General features: G+C 34.0%; 4 protein-coding genes across 4 annotated transcripts; 3 read left to right on the top strand and 1 right to left on the bottom strand.

Moving 5' to 3' along the window:
- The first annotated feature begins 27 nt into the window (after positions 1-27).
- On the top strand, positions 28-851 carry LOC110381742 (HIG1 domain family member 2A, mitochondrial). Its single transcript, XM_021342138.3, has 2 exons — positions 28-290; positions 598-851. Exons 1-2 carry the CDS (start codon positions 158-160, stop codon positions 765-767), a joined length of 303 nt encoding a protein of 100 aa, XP_021197813.1. The 5' UTR covers positions 28-157; the 3' UTR covers positions 768-851.
- Positions 852-5,683: 4,832 nt separating this feature from the next.
- Tasp1 (Taspase 1) lies at positions 5,684-7,688 on the top strand. Its single transcript, XM_021342144.3, has 4 exons — positions 5,684-5,909; positions 6,083-6,211; positions 6,455-7,269; positions 7,478-7,688. Exons 1-4 carry the CDS (start codon positions 5,882-5,884, stop codon positions 7,619-7,621), a joined length of 1,116 nt encoding a protein of 371 aa, XP_021197819.2. The 5' UTR covers positions 5,684-5,881; the 3' UTR covers positions 7,622-7,688.
- A 214-nt stretch (positions 7,689-7,902) lies between these two features.
- Girdin (girdin) lies at positions 7,903-17,035 on the bottom strand. The gene is made up of 7 exons (XM_021342134.3): positions 16,771-17,035; positions 15,567-15,983; positions 14,393-14,676; positions 14,144-14,314; positions 13,840-14,056; positions 11,154-13,767; positions 7,903-11,021 (listed from the first exon to the last, which is right to left on the bottom strand). The coding sequence occupies exons 1-7, from the start codon at positions 16,834-16,836 to the stop codon at positions 10,666-10,668; spliced, it is 4,125 nt and encodes a 1,374-aa protein (XP_021197809.3). The 5' UTR covers positions 16,837-17,035; the 3' UTR covers positions 7,903-10,665.
- Positions 17,036-17,289: 254 nt separating this feature from the next.
- On the top strand, positions 17,290-19,790 carry LOC110381262 (coiled-coil domain-containing protein 149). The gene is made up of 7 exons (XM_021341536.3): positions 17,290-17,480; positions 17,666-17,920; positions 18,108-18,293; positions 18,393-18,671; positions 18,764-18,842; positions 18,919-19,060; positions 19,168-19,790. The coding sequence occupies exons 1-7, from the start codon at positions 17,412-17,414 to the stop codon at positions 19,559-19,561; spliced, it is 1,404 nt and encodes a 467-aa protein (XP_021197211.3). The 5' UTR covers positions 17,290-17,411; the 3' UTR covers positions 19,562-19,790.
- The last annotated feature ends 12 nt before the right edge of the window (positions 19,791-19,802 follow it).

Raw genomic sequence — 19,802 nt, 5'->3', positions numbered from 1 at the left:
TTGACAAGATATTTAATGACATATGTCAATATGTGACAACTGACAAATGGATCGAGTTATTAAAAATTTCGATTTTTTATAGTTGTGATGCAGTAAATAACTAATACTGTTTTAATTTGCAAAAAATCTACCTCACCTTAAAATTTAATCACCTCCAATGATGTCTAACGATGAACCCACTGATTTGGACTGGGTGCAGCTCCGTAAAGAAATGGGAGCTCACCAACATGTTGAAACTACAAGCGAGAAATTTTCAAGAAAATTCACGGAAAATCCCTTTGTCCCAATAGGTACTTATAGTATACTTTTAATTAAATCAAGTGTTCAAATCAAATAATAAATCTTTACAATGTGGGTATAAAAACATCACCCAATGAAAAATTAAGTACATTCTGACTTAATGAAATAATGTAATCAAAAATGTGATCATAAAGTCATAACTTATGCAATAGATATTATTTTTGGTGATGGGTTCATGTCATTCTATACTTTGCAACTACAAATCTTTTCATTCAACTGAAAAATGGCTTTTACATAAAAGTTCCACAGATATTTCCATTTCAAATGTAACACTATAGAATTTAATGAATATTTCAGGTTGTCTGGCCACAGCAGGAGCACTATCATATGGTCTTTGGAGCTTCAGAACTGGCCGTAAAAAGATGTCTCAACAAATGATGCGGCTCAGAATTGTTGCTCAAGGATTTACAATTACTGCTCTAGTTGTTGGTGTGATGATGACCACAACAAAAGGCTTAGCTAAATAGATACCTGTACATACTATGCTGCGATTTTCATTAAGGCACAATGGATATTTAAGTAGTATTTTTATTAAATAGAAATCTCAAGAATCTTAAGTTTTTATTTTACAGATAATACCATAGTAGTACATAGTTGTGCAAGTCCCCACTAAGGCAAAACTTTCAGTAGGTACCTATATCATAAGATTGCATTTTAGTTTGCTTTCACAAATTGCTAACAGCCACTTCTACCTCAATTTTGTAAATCCATTCCTATAGTCTATAACTATGTTAATAAATAATCAAACATTTGTAAAGAATAATTGCTATAGTCTGCACTAAAAATCATATTTAATATTTAATATGAATTCAGTAAAGTAGACCCGTAGGCTACCCCATTTATCTTCTCTTTGGTCTAAAGGCCGGTTTACACTTTGCGAAGTGTGAAGTGATAAGTGTTAAGCATTAACTTTACGCGATAAGTCTCAAGTGTTAAGTAGTCTTTTCCATCTCCATTTACACAGTGTTTAGGAAGAAGCTCATAGTGGTACTGTCCGTTGTGCATAGTGTCTCTAGAAATGGAAGATGAACAGCGCCTAATATTGAGACAAATAATTAAGGAGATTGTATCTGTTGTGGTATCTGATATAGAAAATGAACTCAATTTTGAAATCAATAGGCCTAAGAGATTATGGCAAAGAAAATGGATTACCAGACGTTCTCAGTATGGAGCCAGCAATAAACTTTTTGAAGAAATTGCTAAGGAAGATCCTGCTGAATTTTACAGATCAATGCGAATGACAGAAATGCAATTTGAAGAGTTGCTGACGCACGTTGAGCCCGTCATTAAAAAAACAGATACTTTTATGAGGAGTGCACTCACGCCAAAAATAAAACTTCAGATAGTGTTGTATTTTCTTGCCACTACTGGTTGTAGTCTGCGTACCTACTTTGTTACATTTATTCAGAGTATCTAAACCAGCAATAAGTTTAATGATACCAATAGTCTGCGATGCTGTATACAACGCCTTAAAAGATTATATAAAGGTTAATGGTTAAATGGTTGTGTTCTATTTTCTACCATTTCGTAAATGAAATTGGATGTTTGAGATTGACGGCGGATATGTTTCAAGCGCAAACCAGAAAGATAATTTTGAATATACTGTTGTGCTTCAATTGCTGACTCAATTGGTAAATTTTTCAATTGAACTGCAACCATTCGTCCAAATAAGTCGAATTCATTCTCTGATACAACAGAGCTGTTGACACTGTTGGCTACATTTTGGGCCTTTGTCAGTAAGTTATCATATTCTCGTAGCGTCGGCCTTTTCCGAGGATTTTTCCCTTTAAATGACTGGCCCGAGTCATTGCTTGAGGTTCCAATTCCAACTCTTGAACTATTTTCAACAGCCTTCTCGCCTTCAGTGCCTCTTGGCTCAATATTATCTTCATTGATTTTATTTTGAGACTCCAGGATCTGCAAATAAATAACATGGCATTAATAATTATATTTATTACTAGCTTTTGCCAGCGACTTCGTTCGCGTTCACTGATTGTAATTTGGCTTTAGTATCGTATCGATCATTAATCACCCCCTGATAGTTATTTTGGAAATATATTTCATGTACAGAATTGACCTCTCTACTACTACCTTAATTATAAGTATAGATTTGATGCAGATTCCCAGAAGTACAGAAGAATAGAAAAGTATTGAAGAAGGATTCTGTCAAAAATGGAACTTTCCCGGTTGCTGTGGTGCATTAGACGGTAAACACGTCGTACTGAATGCACCAGATGATTCTGGAAGTTATTATTACAATTACAAGAACCAGCACAGCATCGTTCTTATGGCATTAGTAGACCATGATTATTGTTTTATTTATTTTTATTTGACTTTGTATTATTTTATTTGACATTGGATGCAATGGACGAATCAGTGATGGAGGAGTTTTCCGAAACTCCAGCTTGAGCCACGCTCTAGAGAATAATTTTCTACCACCAAACCGTGTGATTGTTGCAGATAACGCTTTCCCATTGAAAACGTACCTTATGAAGCCATACGGAGGAAATAATTTATCTCTTAAGCAAAAAGTGTTCAACTACAGATTATCACGGGCCAGACGGATAGTTGAAAATGCCTTCGGAATATTAGTGTGTAAAGAATATTTCTGAAACCCTACCATATGCTCCCGCTAAAGCTGATAAAATAGTTAGAACATGTGTTTCTTTGCACAATTGGCTTAGAAAAACGCAAGGTACCATTGAAAGTGTAACAGTTGATACAGAAAACATCGAAACGGGGACCATCACACCTGGTTCTTGGAGAGAGTTTCTAGCAACAGGTATGGTAAACATTGAAAGCAGTTTGCAAAATAGATCATCACAACAAGCTCAAAATGTACGAGATAGCTATGCAGATTATTTCGTTGGTGAAGGCTCAGTACCCTGGCAGGCAAGAATGGTACATTAATAGCAATCGGTTTCAGTACAATTTCCTACCTAGTAAGTTAGCATATAAGACACTATAAATAAACGTATTCTAAATAATTTTGTGTTTTCTTTCACTCTCTCGCTATCGGTTTACTATAAATTCTAAGCTCTATTGAAGTTACTATAAATTCTAAGCTTTCTTTGCCTACCCGTAGTGCGGTGAAAAAAAAACCTATGGAATGGTAGTACCTATGGAATACTCACCATATTACTCGATGTTTCTCTGCATTCTCCAACATTTACTGCCTTTAGGGCGTCATCCATTACTTTGTACCATTTGATATTTGGCACATATATATCATCAAGCCCTGCACCCGATTTAATAGAATCTTTTACTTTTTTGTGCTCTTGGGAGAAGGTCGATTTCAAGCTTCGTATTTTGTTGTACGCTTCTTTGGGACCGAAGTCGGGATTTCCCATCGCTTCACTCAGTTTCAATAGGGCCGCATCTCTCAACTGTTTGTTTTTAAATTCTGCGCACTTTACATTGTATAGGCATTCAAACTTTATGTATTCTTGTACGAATTTTAAAGTATGTTGTTCCGTCCACTTCATTTTCGCTTTGAACTTGACACTGCGCACTTAACACACACGTATTTACACACTGATTAGTAAAGGCAAATTGCGAGAGAGGGTAGTAGAATAGTTGAGAGGGGTAGTCACTTAACAACAAAAAAAAATAGACCTTGATTCTATTCACTCGCACTAATCAATTAGTACTAATAGCACGTATCACTTAACACTAATCACTTTACGCTTCCGTTCACACCTTGATTACTAAACACCTGGGGCCCGATTCTCCTAATTTTACTTAAGCGCCATTCGATTGACGTTCGACTCGATTCGACTGAGATCCAATCCCGACTCGATTACGATTGAAGCGTACCTATGTGGCATTCCGTTATTTTTTCTTTGAAATAAACGTTTTTATCCTTTTCTGTCATTCAATAATGAATCATTTTATCTGCAAATGATTTACGATTGCAAAATGATTGTACAGCAAACTACCGTATAGACCAAAGTCATCAAAATAGCAGACCAATCGCACACCAATCAAATGTCAATCGAATACGATTGGTATTTTATTAGTAGCAGAATGCCCGATATGGTTAAAACTGCTATTACGATCATATTGCGATTCGATTTCTATTCGATTTTGACAATATTAACTTAGGAGAATCGGGCCCCTGCACTAATCACCTGCAGTGTTAACTTAACAAAGTGTAAACCGGGGCCCGATTCTCCTAATTTTACTTAAGCGCCATTCGATTGACGTTCTACTCGATTCGACTGATATCCAATCCCGAGTCGATTACGATTGAAGCGTATGTGGCATTCCGCTATTTTTTCTTTGAAATAAACGTTTTTATCCTTTTCTGTCATTCAATAATGAATCATTTTGTCTGCAAATGATTTACGATTGCAAAATGATTGTACAGCAAACTACCATATGGACCAAAATCACCAAAATAGTAGACCAATCGCACACCAATCAAATGTCAATCGAATACGATTGGTCTTTTATTAGTAGCAGAATGCCCGATATGGTTAAAACTGCTATTGCGATCATATTGCGATTCGATTTCTACTCGATTTTGACATTATTAACTTAGGAGAATCGGGCCCCTGAAGATAATGACTGCCATAAATTCTGACCAAGGGCCTGTTCTTCCGTCTGAGGTTTGGGGCCAAAGAAAACTATTAAAATGAAAGCCAGGACGTGACCCTCAAATTAAAGTACCTAATGAATCACGGACAAATATTTGATTTCATGGATTCATTTGTATTAGTTTATAATATTGTCAAAAATAAATCGCAATAAGAAATCTCTTTACATAAGTAATCGTAAATATGGTAACCCCAAGCGGTACTTCGATTTTTGCCTGGTCCAATCAATCGTTCACTTCATAAAATTCTTAAATTAATCAATTCATTTCATTCGTTCACGTATTGTTATGACTTGAGTTTTATTATTCTATCTATGCTTTTGTTGTTGTAGTTGGGGTTTTGTGATCGTGTGGTTTGTTTTCAATTTTCAAGTAGGGATGGGCAAATGGGGAAAAAATATCGATATATATCGTATCGATATTTTTAAAATATATCGATAATAATTGACTAAAAAATATCGATATGTGGATATATCGATATTTTCTGCGCAATAAGCAATTATCTATAAAAATTGTCAAAATATTCGAAATTTTAAAGCAAATACATAGTCATAGACTATAGAGTGTAATTTTTGTTTGCGTTTGAATTAAATTTAAGAAATCAGATTGGTCAAAGACATGATGTGACGCATGAGCAGACAGCAGAGCTTTAAAAATATATCGATTTTGATACCTAAAAATAAATATCGAAAGTTGATATATCGCGGGAAAAAATATCGCTGATTTATATCGATATTTTTTTAAAAAAATATCGATATTTTGATATATCGATATTTTTTGCCCAAGCCTATTTTCAAGTAATTTTATTGTGTTTAAGTTCCTTGTCTCTGCATCGGAATTTACGATAGATTTACTTAATCAACATTAATTCAATTGTACATACATGAACGTAACTGTTTGTAAAAATATTTCTTATAATGTAACCTACAATAAACGATAAGATTTGGGATTGAATTTGATTTAGAAACTACTTCATGAAATAAAATGAATGGATTTATAGCTGTCCACTGTGGTAAATATAATTTTATACTAGACTAGTTGTTCTTTGCAGTTTCTGCCGCATTACAAGGGACGTAATTCCCGTACGCGGTTTACATAGCTCTTCCCTGAAATTTTTTTTTGTAAAAAGTCTGAAATAAGAAAATGACTTGGTGAAAAGCTACTGAAAATATGTAAACATTTCAGGGGCTGGTTATCATAGTGACTCATTGAAGAAAGAATATCAAAAGACTTGCTTTTTAGCATGTAGAAAAGCGGCCGAAGCTTTGCAGCAGGGTGGCAACGCTGTAGACGCAGTGGAGAAGGCTATTATTGGTATATTTTCATATATTTAAACATAATTTTACCAATATTCTGTTTCTGAAATTGGTTAATTTTTTGACAATAATCAGCTCATAAACATTATATTATTTAGTAATAGCTGTGGGATAAAATGTAGCCTGTTCTTTCTCAGGTTGTGGACTATCTGTGTACAAAATTTCATTAAAATTAGTTCAGTAGCTTTGGCATGGAAGCCAGATAGACATACTGAGCATTATTTGTTTGAATATTTTTCAGAATTAGAGAACAGTCCACTGACAAATGCTGGCTATGGATCAAATTTAAGTTGGAATGGCTCTGTAGAATGTGATGCTTCTGTTATGAATGGCCAAACACTGCATTTTGGTGCTTGTGGAGCTGTATCCAATGTTTGGAATCCTATTACTTTAGCCAAGCAGCTTTGTATTAAGCAATGTGACAATTTATCTCTGGGTAGAGTACCACCTTGTATACTGACTGGAAATGGAGCAAGGTCTTGGGCGGAAAGAATGGGCCTCCAAATTGTAGACGATCACAAAATGGTCTCATCACGTGCATTTCGTAATTACAAACATTGTAAAAGAAAGCTGAAACGTTATTCTATACAAAATGATGTGAAATTCAGCCCTCTAGACACAGTTGGGGCTATATGTGTAGATTCAAATGGTATTGTGGCCTCTGGAGCTAGTTCTGGGGGAGTTTCTCTGAAGCATGAAGGAAGGGTTGGCCAGGCAGCTTCTTTTGGAAGTGGTGTTTGGGCAATCATGAGCAGGGATGGCACAAAGCCTTCAGTTGCCGCCTGTACATCTGGATGTGGAGAACATTTGATCAGAACACAACTAGCTAAAAATTCAGCTGAAAGTTTGCTTGAGTCTTCCCCAGTTTTAGGGCTCGATAAATGTTTGAAGGAAAACTTTTTGGAATCTCCATTTTTGTGGGATGTTCCCGAAAGACTGGGTGGTACCTTAGCCTTAAAATTTGACTCATTGAATGGAGAAGGAGAATTACTTTGGGGACACACTACAAAAACAATGTGCATTGGTTACATGTCAACAGAAATTGATAGACCTAAGGTACATTATGGTTTTTTTACTTAATTTTTTCTATATTATTGTAGTTTTAGCTTAACAGATCTTGAAATCACTGAGTGTATTGATTTACGTGTAACAGACCTTTTCCTGTGTACCACCATAAACCTCTAACAAAAATTATCAAATGCTTGAATTTATACTGACTAGACTAGTAGACATAACTGATAAGAAAACAATTCTTTACTTTCAGTGCATCATATCCTATCTGCCACAAAAAGTTGAACCTGGTCGGAAGGCAGTTGTTTCTGGTCAGTCATTCAAAGTATCAATGCAATCTTGTCCTGTGTTCAAGTGGGAGGTAAAGGCTGAACCCAGCTGTAACGGATCTCTTTAGTATAGTACCATAAAGATAAGCAATAAATCAATGTGAAATGCAGTTGAAAAATAAAGTCATATTATAATTTGGCTTTTCATTTTGTATGTTGTTGTGTCCAACTAGAAAGAAAATCATGCATAGATCAAATTATTTGCATATTTTGTGTGCACAAATATGTAAGTGTGTGTATGATGATTTATGTTGTTGCTTGAAGTTGTATCAACACATTTACACACTGTACTTTTTTGGTCACATAGGGTTGCTTAATTGACATAATTTTGAAATAACACACAACAGGATATTAATTAAAGAACTGTATTCGAGAAGTAAGGTGTGTGCTAAAATATAAATTCGGTGAGAGGCATTTATTAAGTACCTACAGTAATTATATTACAAATAACTGATTTACTAAATTATAAAAAAAAAAAATATTGGATAAAAGAACGTATTCGCTACATACATTGAATTCTGTTTATTTTGTGCTTCAATTCAAGATACATAAATACATACTTGCAGAAAGATTGGAAAGATACCCACTTCTTACTTAAATCAGAGAGCCAATCGAAGTTACTTTTGATTTACATTACCTACATATTATAAACAAAGGACAATGGGCAGATTGGTATACCCCACCAATAGCAATGTCATATATATCATTGGATAGGCCCTTTTATGTAGAACAATATTTACTATGACAGCTTTGCTGAAATGTTTGTCCGTTCTGAGATATAGATCAAAAACTGTGCAAAAGTTAGAACTAAGTAATCTATTGATAACTCAAGTTTTTAAAGGAAAATCTAAGAACTACTAAGTGTAAGTCTTGTATGAAAGAAAATCAGATTACAGTATTTGTGGTATTGATTAGCATCAGTTTTAAGATTGTTTGTTATCTATATCTCAGAACGGACAAACAATAGAACAAAGCTGTCATAGTAAATGTTGTTCCAGTTAAAAAGACCTATCCAATGATATGTATGACTTTCCTATTGGTGCGGTTTCTCACTACGCCCAACATCCAGTTGGTACAATAAAAGGTTGAAATGCTACATAATAGTAACAATTATGGATCCTAACGGGCACAGTAGTACTTACAAGACTTAAAGTTGTTAGTACTTAGATTTTCCTTTAAAAACTTGAGGTATCAATAGATTACTTAGTTCTAACTTTTGCACAGTTTTTGATCTATATCTCAGAACGGACAAACATTTCAGCAAAGCTGTCATAGTAAATATTGTTCTACATAAAAAGGCCTATCCAATGATATATATGACATTCCTATTGGTGGGGTATACCAGGTCCCATATATTTGTGCCCATTGTCCTTTCCGTAATGTTCGCAATATCAACAATGCAATGACGAACAGCACCATGTGTAGTACCAATTAAAAATATTTTAACTATTAGAGGCCCAGCAAATGAAAAACAAATTATGGGCAAATAAGGGCATTATAAAAATTCTTATAACAACAATTATGTACTTTGTGTACTAGTTGCAACAAAAAAAACTGAAGATTTTTGTGTGATAGAGAAATCACACAGATTCAAATAGTTAATTCGCCAGTAGAAAATACCATTATTTTTTATCATTTTTGTGGGATATTCTTAATCTTAGGTAAGATGAGACTTACCTGACTTGAATTACTGTATGCTTAAGTAGACATTACAAATAATCATAACTTAATCTAGATAAGTAACACAAAGTTAACATATTATATTATCTGTTTTACTTTTATTTGTACTAGACCAAAATATGTGATGAAAAGCTACAAACATAATTGTAATAATCTATTGCTAAAAGTAATAATAGGTAAGTGGAGTTATTACAAATGTAAAAAGAGAACATTAAATTCATTAAAACTTACTAAAAGAACATACACATAATAAAAAGAAAACATATTTGTACATATTATGTGCTGTAGCTATATTATGCTTATACACAGTTAAAATTAAATTATAATTACATAAACTGAGAAACGAAAATGATATAATATCAGTAGTCACAGAATCACTGGCAAGGAAGTAGTTACCTATAAAGAAACATCACAAACTGCCGATCAAATTATGATAAAAAATATATTTACAAACATTAAATATTTGATAAAATACGTATAGCCTCAAAATGTCCCCGAGTATTATTCTCAAATACTATGGTAAATAAAATATTTGGTCCTGTAAAATTAATTGATAAAAAAGAGCTTCATAATAATATCTTTTGTTTAGCGTTGTCTGATGGTACTGGAATGATTACATCGTGTCCCTAAAGATCTATACGCCTGTCGCGTCTTTTACTGTTATGGAGGTGGCTTAAAAACTATTGGCATATTCAATGAAACAATTGTCTAACTAACATGCTCAAAATGCTGGGCATCGCGGTTTGAATCTATGCCTAGCTCGCAATTTACAGTCTGCTGCAGCAATGAAAATTTTCTATTCCTTAATACAAACGTTCCTAAGTCAGTCGCCTGTGCGTAAAATGCTATCGCAAATAATTACCTATGTTTTTGTTCCAAAAGTAATGCATAGCAATAAACCTCATAATTACTGTTGATACAAGTACAACTATATTTTTACTATTTGATACAAGTGGCATGGAAAAGTAATTGGAAATGCATTTGCCTGAATTAATTTTGTACTTAATTTTTCTATTAAAGTAGCTGCCCAAAAAAGTTAGTGAATTAATTGAAACTTATTTACTACTAAGAACTTATTTACTTAATTGCTCATTATATATGTATAACAGCTTTACAAATTATTTACGTACCATACCATAAAACATTCACTGGTATTCATGTCACACCAAGATTCCATCTTGTTTATTAAAGCTTAAAAGAAAATTTACTGTCACAATATCAAAAAATTAAATGCCAAGTAATACTGTTTTAACAATAATATAAAAGATACATTTACAGCAACTTGAAGTCATTGCCAATTTTTGATAAGAAAATATGCTCGAATATTCCAACCACGCAATCGTCTCGAACATCGTAAATTCATATACAAGGCATCTCATCAGTCTGTTTACATTCCTCATTCATCATTATAGTCAATAGACATAAAAAAATCTTAGACACAACCATACTCATACCAAATTGCTGATTCCTTTGAGTTGTCAGTTTTTTCGTTTCGATTTAACGACCTCCTGTCGTTTCGCAAGTCATCTCTATCGGGCAGGCTTTCTTCAACTGCAGTTCTAGTTTGATCCGACATGGATCGATGATTATCTGCAGTTGGTCTATCATTCATACTTTGACAAGCCCCATCACCAATGACGGTGGATATTCGATTGTATACCAAATAGGTTGGATTTTCTTTGATGGGCGTGCTCTGAGGCTTAGTGTTGAGGTTGGCACTGGGATCGTCGTCAGCTACGTACACCGTGCGCCGAGTGCCGGCTGTACCGAACGGCGTTGGAGTTGATGCTGAAAAATATATAAAACATCGTGTGAATAGTTTTATGGTTTAATTAGCTTTTATATTACGCAATTCTGAGATAAATTATTTTAAAAATATTTTTATTTTGAAATTAACTAAGTGGATGTGAAAATATATACCTGGTGGTAAACCCGTGTCTCCTTCTAAGCCTTGAAAACTATTCCTGTGTGATGGAGGCACAGGTTTATGCGGTCTCCTTCTCAAAGATGCTCTTATAAGCGCGTCATCTCCTCCGCCGCTGTGTATGGACGTTCCAGAAAGTCTTCGTACAAAGTTACTTTCACTTGTTAGCCTAGATGAATCGAGGCTGGGTATTGAACCACTCATATCGATATTATCAGATTTTTTTAGGAGTTTATCATCAAATCTCCTAGTAAAACTGGAGTCTATACTGTGTCGTGGCGATTCCCCGCTTGGGTTGGACGAACCCTGATCTGGGTCAGAATTTTTAGATATTTTTTCTAATTCTTGGCTACCTGGATCTGATTCCCCAGATTCTGAACCGGCTAGTGTAAGTTGCGATTTAGATCGACTGGCGTCCTCTATTCGTTTATTATTTCTGGTCGGTACTTTGTTTATCAAATCGGTTCCAGCTTTACGAACCCTCTTCACAAATGATGCTCCAAAACCACGTCTTTTTGTCGTGCAGTTATCTAACTTTTTATAATGTTCCATAATTTTCTCTTCTAGTTTTTCTTTTTGACGACATAGAGCATTTACTTTGTCCGCAAACATCTTTTCTTCTTCATGATAATGTTGTTTATCTTTTAAGGAATGAGCTAATAATTCATGGTACTGAGTCAATAGTTGTGATACATGATCCATCAAAGAACGCCTGTCTGCATCAAGACTCTTATTCATTTGTATTAACATTTCACAATGTTGGTTTGTTTTGTTAATTTCTAACTCCATGCTAGTGATGATTTCGATTTTTGTGTTGATTTCACCAGAAATCTCTGTATTCCTTAATTTGAGTTGAGTAACTTCACTTCTCAGGTTTCTGTATTCCTCTTGCATATTCCTATATTCGTTTTTGAGACGATCGCTTGCTGTAAATAGGTTCCTGAAATCATCCTTTAACTTGGAGTGCTCAGCTCGTAGATTGACGAGATTTCTGGATTCAATTTTCAAATTTTCTCTTTCTACTTCAAAGTCGGATACTTTCTTTTCAAAGTGGGTTAGCTTTTCTTTTAGTTCACGATTTTCAAGTTTCAAATCTCTGACAGTGATCTTCACAGGCTCTCTCTCGCTGAGCAATGTCTCATATTCAGTAGTGAGTTGTTCATGAAGTGTTTGTAGTGCAACTTGGTCTCTTAGAAGATTGTCCTGTTTATCTTTTAACACTTCAAGCTGTTTTATTATTTCTTCCTTTTCAGCTGCAAGTTGGCTGTTAGCAAGTTGTAATGTCATTTGTTGAGATATCAAGGAACCATTTTGGGAATTCAAAGTTGCTATATTGACTTGGAGTTTCGCATTTTCTGCTTGACTGTTCTCTAGGGAGGCTTGCAATGCTGCAAGATCCAAAGTGAGCTGTTCAATTTGAGGATTCACTATACTGTCGTCACTAACCAAATTATCAGTATCGTGTTGGCAGTCACAAGGAACTAATTTCATCAAGTTAGCTTTAGCTGCAATTTCAGAGATCAATGCCTCATGATCAACATTGGTTATCACTTTTTCTAATAAATCTTCAATATTTATGTCTCTACTTAATATTTCGGATGCATTGATGCCCAGTTTATCCATACAATTTCTTATTTTATCAAAATTAACCTTTTCTGTAATAAGGTCTTTCTGCAAAGTTTGAATGGTTTCAGAGTCAACCTTTTTCTGAGATTTTAGCTCTTGAGTCTTTTGTTCCAAATCCTGGAGTTTACTTGACATTATGTGGTTTATTTCAAGTTCTCGGGATAACCTCTCTAGTTCCTTCTTCTTGAGTTCAATTTCAGTTGTTAATTTGTCTAGACTAACATCTTTTTCTTCAACTGCCTCTCTCAATTTATTAACTTCTCTCTGCAAGTTGTGAGTATCCCTTTCACTGTATGTTAATTTTGTTTTTAACTCCTCTGTTTGAATGATGAGACCAGTGACCTTATCAGCTTCAGGCTTTAAGATGTTTAATTCTTTAGTTCTAGCATCTAATGATTTTTCCAATTCATCTGCTCTTCTTTGAATAGAATCACATAACATTTGTATTCTCTGTTTATCTTTGGTTATAGATTCTAGATGTTTTTCGAAATCTTGTAACTTGTTTTTTTCTGAATCTCTATCAATCGCTTGACGATCTATGAACGTCTTTTGACTATCAAAAGAATCTTGTAGCTTCCTATTTTCCTCCAGAGCATTTCGGAAAACTTCTTCCAACTCCGAATTTTGTTGCATAACCCTGTTACAATTTTCTTGAAGCTGCTCACATTTTAAAGTTAGTCTTTTCTTTTCTTTTTCTAATTCAAGTACTTTGTCACTACTTTCCAATAACGTCTGTTCTCGTAGGCTATCTATAGTTGACAACAGTCTTTTATTTTCTAGCTCTAGTTTTAGAGCTCTTGCTTGAGCATTACTTGTCAATTGTTCTGATAAACTATTCTCTCCGGATTCTAGTGTACTCTCTCCTTCGTTATCAGTATCTAAATTGCTATTGTTACTTTCACTCAATACTGACTTTGTGATGTATTGTAGATGGTTATTTTCTTCTATAAGCTCTTGAATCTTTTGTTGATCTGCATCTCTTTCCTTAAAGCAAACAAAATCATTAAGGATTTTATACACAACCAAAAAATTGTGCAAATCATCAATCAAACTTACCAATGCAATATCATTTGCCTCTCTCTTTAATTTGATCATAGCTGCTTCTAAAGTAAGACACTGTTCGGCACGCTTCCTTGCTCGCTGCAATTGTTCCTCTAAGGCATCTCGTGTTTCCATTAAGGCTTTGTTATCTTCGCGAAGTTCTGTGACTCTCGTTTTATAATATTCTGCGTCAGCAAGACGATCACGATAACGTTGGATTTCTTGCTCTAGCCTACAAATCAAAAGTGTTAAATACATACATATGGGAAACATTCTTAGATATTATTTTTTCTCTTAAATATATTTTTCTATATTGTACCTGTCACAACGCTCCGCCTTTTCCCTAAGAGCATCGACTTCGTCTCTGTAGCTGGCAGATTTTCTAGCTTCGTTAAACCACTCTTGACTGTCAGAGCGTAACTTTGCCAGAACAAGTTTTGTGTGTTCAAGTTCTTCACGACATTCCGATAACTGTTCGGATTTCTCCTCCCTAAAACATAATAATTTAGTTATGGTTCATTGGAATTGTCATGTTGCATGTCTTTGCCTATTAATTAACAAAACTCACAACTCTTGTCTCTGCTTCCTAAGTCTTGCCTTCCAATCAGCCAGCTCCACAGCGAGATGTTGACTATCGCCATTATTTTGATTAACATTCTGCGTTGATCGATTCTTTCCATTCTTGTTTTCATTGTCATTCTCACATAAACCTTCGTGAAGAACTAAGGAAGCCCAATTTTGTAAATAATGATCACGTTCTTTGGCCAGCCTTCGCATGTGGTTGAACATTGTTGGCGATTGGAAAAGATCGATAGCATCTGGTGTTAGCACAACGGTTTGCATGTCCGTAACCTTTAAAAAATAATAATAACGTTATGGATCTGTTACAGATGTTTCCAAAAACACCTGCTTCAGAAGCGGAATTACACAAGTGGGATATTCTTGGACTACGTGGAAGTGGCGAGGCGCTTAAAATTCTTATAAAAATTGAGTTCGGAAAGTCGCAAGATAGATCCACCTGCACTTCGAAATTTTTCTAATAATGATTGAGCTTGAACTTAGAAAATTTTCATTTTCTGAGAACATATCATAGCTGCATTTTGGTACACTCATACAGTAACAACGACAGTACATTATTGTGACATCTCTGTGTAATAACCTCAGGAATCTATCAATCATAATATCAAGCATTGCATAATTAGGCTTGTGCAATACTCCAAAACTGGGTGTTAACATGTTTTCAAACAAGTAATGTCAAAGGTTCTTCAAGGACAAACTGATTCACTATTTGTTGTGACATCCACTGACTGGTCACATGCACTGGCTAAAGCAGTAAAGTGTTGTAATAGCACAAACACAACAAACACACTATACATACAAGTACATACATTCATTTGTGGAATCTAGATGCTGAATGTCAAATGTTTCATAATAGCTGGTTTACCTTTATTAATGAATAGTAACCACCACAATTTAAGTAAATACTAAATTCCTTTATTGTTCTAGCTGGCTTGTACCTTAGTAAATTCAAAAACAAACAGACATGTTTAATTTGGCTGACTGACTCATTGATCAATTGTTGTAGCAGGCCTGTTTATTATGCAAGCGTTAACATTTCCTTATTCATACACAAGAGAATTACTCTTTCTATAAATAGATCCTCAAAACAAATTCTATCAGAACAACACAACTCGAGTCAAATAAATTATTTTTTAAATCAATTGATATATTTTTTAACATACCTGTTTGATGCACTCCACTATATTGTGTTGTAGATCAACATTAAGTTCCTTAATCCTTGTGATAAACAGTTCCTTATTGGGGCATTGCACTGCTGCACCAAGGAGAAGAAGTATCAAGAGCTTCATGGTCTCTAGGCCTTCCCTTGACTCTGGAGACTTTCCCAAGCATATACACTCGGGGACAACCAGCAGTGTCATGCCCAATTCTTCTTCATACAAGCTCTTCACATTTTTGATGATAGCATCAAAGTTTTTCACTCTACCTAATATCAGGGCTTGGTCTTCTAACCCGGCTAGTTTTGTGATGTGACATGATGGTTCTGGGTCTATCTGAAGGTACACTTGATGCAAAATGTCTCCATTAAACAGAGATGAATACTCTGCTATCACATCTGGGTTTGGTACACATGATTTTAGCTGGAAACAAAGTATTCCATTTTTAACACAGTTTAATCAAAAAGGATATTTATAATATAATTGATAAAATAAAGTAAAGCATACTCCCATACAAAATATTTTTTACTGGCTGTCGTATAAATCAATTTCTCCAATCAAAACAAAAGGAAAGTCTTTTTTGTTATGTGTATGTGTGTATAAGTTTCCATAAGACATAATGTGGAAATTTTCTCTACAAATTAATAGGTGTACTCTAAGTTCAATGGTAAGACACACCAACAATGGATCAATGCACATCTGTGGGAATTCTGTGCTATGTAGAACACAGACATGAACTTAACTCTCTGTTATTAGACTATTGATATAATATTGGCTATTACATCAATATTATATTAGTAACAACTTTGTAATTGGAACCATACAATATTGCTATTTATTTATAGTTATAATAAACAGTACTTCAGACAGTTCCTTTGTTATCAAATGCAATCATTTGGTGACAGCTGGTAGGATGTAATTTTAAAACAATAGTTGGGCTCTAATTTAATTCAAGGGAATTTGAAGTACCTATATCGTCCAACAACCATCCATTAAAAATCATCTTGATCACTCGAGTATGACAACAGAGACAACGATAACTGCAATATTCTCTCACACTTATACATAGATCTATTAATACATTTGGTTTAAATACGCAGAAATAGTAATCTTACATTTATTTACATGCAAAGATTGTGTCATTATATACTACGCTTAAGTTTTACGCACATTAATATAAAAACAGAGGTACAATTCGTTGTGCACTCACCCACGAAACTAGAGGCCCGTTCAAGAAATCGTCGATTTCGGTACCAGACGCGGCCATCCTTGCCATGCGTTAGGATGAACGGAACCTACTTCTCTGTGATTGTCCAGCACGCATTGCATCGAAGCAGTGCTCGGTGCAAATACAAGCAGCAATTTCACTTAACATCTGCAGTAAATGAGAAAAATCCGTGCTTCAATGTACCACAAAGTGTTCTCAAATCGAGTTGACATGACAGTACATATACATAGACAATATAGAAGTAGATTATAGAAAATGGTAAAAATAAATATAACACAGATAAACTAACCGTCTGCATTAAAATTTTGGTTAATTTCTTGATCATTGGTGTTAGGAGAAGAACAAGATAAAATTACATTTAATGAGGCAATACTAATTATAGCTCCATATCTTGTTTTTATTCTAACTGTGTGCTCAACAATCATAACATTTCCTTTTTTTATGAGAAACAGAACGCGATATTTTTCTTTTGGTCGATCTGTCAAATTACAACTTCATTCATTCATTCATTAATTTGTCAAAAGTTCAGTCGATATTTTGTTGCGTTAAAAATAAATAAAAATACGATAAGTTACACTTCCATTATCGGAATAGAATAATTACAAAGCACAATCTATAGAACTATGTTTAATAAATCATCATTTAATAAAGTAAAATTTCAAGACCATCAATTAGACGACTATGTTCTCGAGGTAAATCGATACAAAAGTACAGTTTACTATTACATTTATTTTATTGTAAATGTTTTAATAGTGATTATATGTTTTAGTTTTTATTAGTGGTTAAGTTCCTGAAAATATCAATAGGCACTGTACCTTATATGATGGTTTGTTTACATTTTTTTACTGTAATCGAAATTATTTATCGTCTTTTGCAGAATTCAGTCTTGAAAAGTAAGTTGCAGAGTAAAATCGACGCTTTATCGATTATGAGCAGGGAGTTAGACAAATGTAGCATGGAAAGGGACAGGTTTAAAGTATTAGTAGAACAATTGATGTGCAAGAAAACAGTTCCTATGAAATCTAGTCCAAATTCTAACAATATAGCCTATAGACTTACACCTACTAACACTATCAGTGGCGGTGAGATGCTTGCTAAAACACAGGACCATAACAATATGCTGAAATTAGAGGTATTTACTAATTTGCTCTTAGTTAGTATTAGCAAAAAGTTTTAAATTTAATATTAATTAAATTCTTGTAGAAAAAATAACATCTTAAAGTAATTAAAAGCCTGCGCTTGGTACATGTGTGTGTAAAAAATATTTTTAGATTGTAATGTTTTGCTATGCATAATTTAGTTAAAATAATATGCCATAGGTGGAGGCTCTCAGAAGTAAATTAGATGAAGCAACAGGAGACATCATAGCATTGAAGAAACAGTTGCAGAAAAGAGAAAGTCTCAGTGAAGAAGTTAATGGCAACAGAAAGTCTTCAACTATATTCAGCTATTCCCAGAATGATTATGAGCAGCTTGTAAATGAACTAGAGAAGAACCAGAAAAAGGTAACAAATATGTATAAAAATTTATAAAAAAAATATTATACATATTCAAGTAAACTTGATCTATATCAAAATAACTTAACAATTCATTATTTTTTACAGTACCAACAAATTCAGTTAGACTATCGAGCTACACTAGATGAAAAAGAAGAATTAGTTTCTGATAGAGATTACTATAAGAATAAAGTACAAAGATTGAGCCATCAGATTAGTTATATTCTGTCCAACAGAGCTAAAATTCAAGATACTAATGAAATTGATCCACCAAAGCCCATAGTGGATATTGATGCATTAGTTACTGAAAATAAATATCTCCATGAAAGAATAACACAACTCCAAGTGGAAAAAGAGATTGTAAAACGTACATTGACTAAGTACAAGGTTTGTTGCATTAAGTTTAGCGCCATTTGTCAGTTTATCAGCATGTACAGGAAGTACCATTAGATAAACATGTAAATGTTATTGTTTTTCAGACATTACTTGATAACAGAAATAAAAACTACTCTGTTCATATGAAAAAAGGCTTTGCAGATGTAATGACACAAAAACAAGGTAGGTCATAAATTGATGTAAAAAATATGAGGTTGTTTTGTAGTTCAACCACTAATTTTAATATATCTTTTTGCAGTGAGAGAATTTCTAGACAACATTACTTCTAAAACTGGATTAAAGCAAGGTTCTACAACTGAACTGAGATCCCTTTGTCTTGGCCTATTTGAAGCACTTAATGATAAATCAATTGCCCTACAACATCAAAGGAAAACTAACCAGTATGAATGTTTTTTTTTTTGTTATAGTATCTTTCATATCTAAATGTTTATGTGGTGCCATAGATAAGAATGTTATTGCTAATCAAAATATGTTTATTGTTTTACAGAATTCTAGCTAACAGAATAACTGAACTTGAGAAAACTTTAGAAAGCTGGTGCAATGGTCAGAAGTACATTCCAATATTTCCATCACAAATGTTGTTAGACGAGTTTCTGACAGACACAGGTTCTGATAAATCCAATGACTCAAAGGAACACCCATTGAAGTCCCATGAAAGTTCTGACAATAACAGAAGCAAGTATTCAGACAGTGATGATGATATGAACAAAGAAAACAGTGATGGATCATCCGGTGATCTAGGGAAAGCTTATGATGATGATGAAGATGATGAGTGCCAACTAAATAGCAGTGAACATAGGAACATGTCCAAGACGGTTTTGCCCCAAAACTTACAAGATTTAGTGAAGGAAGCTCTTGCTGAACTAAAGCCGTCAGAGTGAACCAGAAGAAATGTTCACAACCCCACAATGCCTGTTTAAGAGTACAATGTTCAGAGAAATATTATTTATTAAGTTTCGTATTAGTCGTTATTATAGTCACTACCAAAGAATAATTCCTTAAAAGATTCTAGTCTGTTCAAGCAATTATCTAGTCTATGTTACTATTGATGTATGTTTAATTTATTGTTATTGCAATTTTATGTCGAATTATAATATATGTATACAAATACTTTGCTTTAAA

This window comes from Helicoverpa armigera, chromosome 7, assembly GCF_030705265.1.
Source record: "Helicoverpa armigera isolate CAAS_96S chromosome 7, ASM3070526v1, whole genome shotgun sequence".
Taxonomy (NCBI): Eukaryota; Metazoa; Arthropoda; class Insecta; order Lepidoptera; family Noctuidae; genus Helicoverpa; species Helicoverpa armigera.
The sequence above is the reverse complement of the archived record's forward strand: the minus strand, read 5'-3'. Positions and strand labels throughout refer to the sequence as shown.

Excerpts from the sequence above, each read along its gene's own strand:
- LOC110381742 (XM_021342138.3), top strand. The coding sequence starts at position 158 with ATGATGTCTAACGATGAACCCACTGATTTGGACTGGGTGCAGCTCCGT. Across the intron at positions 291-597 it reads AAATCCCTTTGTCCCAATAG|GTTGTCTGGCCACAGCAGGA; the intron begins GTACTTATAGTA and ends TGAATATTTCAG.
- Tasp1 (XM_021342144.3), top strand. The coding sequence starts at position 5,882 with ATGAATGGATTTATAGCTGTCCACTGTG. Across the intron at positions 5,910-6,082 it reads ATTTATAGCTGTCCACTGTG|GGGCTGGTTATCATAGTGAC; the intron begins GTAAATATAATT and ends TAAACATTTCAG. Across the intron at positions 7,270-7,477 it reads CAGAAATTGATAGACCTAAG|TGCATCATATCCTATCTGCC; the intron begins GTACATTATGGT and ends CTTTACTTTCAG.
- Girdin (XM_021342134.3), bottom strand. The coding sequence starts at position 16,836 with ATGGCAAGGATGGCCGCGTCTGGTACCGAAATCGACGATTTCTTGAAC. Across the intron at positions 13,768-13,839 it reads AGGCAAATGATATTGCATTG|GAAAGAGATGCAGATCAACA; the intron begins GTAAGTTTGATT and ends GTTTGCTTTAAG. Across the intron at positions 11,022-11,153 it reads AGACACGGGTTTACCACCAG|CATCAACTCCAACGCCGTTC; the intron begins GTATATATTTTC and ends TATATTTTTCAG.
- LOC110381262 (XM_021341536.3), top strand. The coding sequence starts at position 17,412 with ATGTTTAATAAATCATCATTTAATAAAGTAAAATTTCAAGACCATCAA. Across the intron at positions 18,294-18,392 it reads TAGAGAAGAACCAGAAAAAG|TACCAACAAATTCAGTTAGA; the intron begins GTAACAAATATG and ends TATTTTTTACAG. Across the intron at positions 19,061-19,167 it reads CATCAAAGGAAAACTAACCA|AATTCTAGCTAACAGAATAA; the intron begins GTATGAATGTTT and ends ATTGTTTTACAG.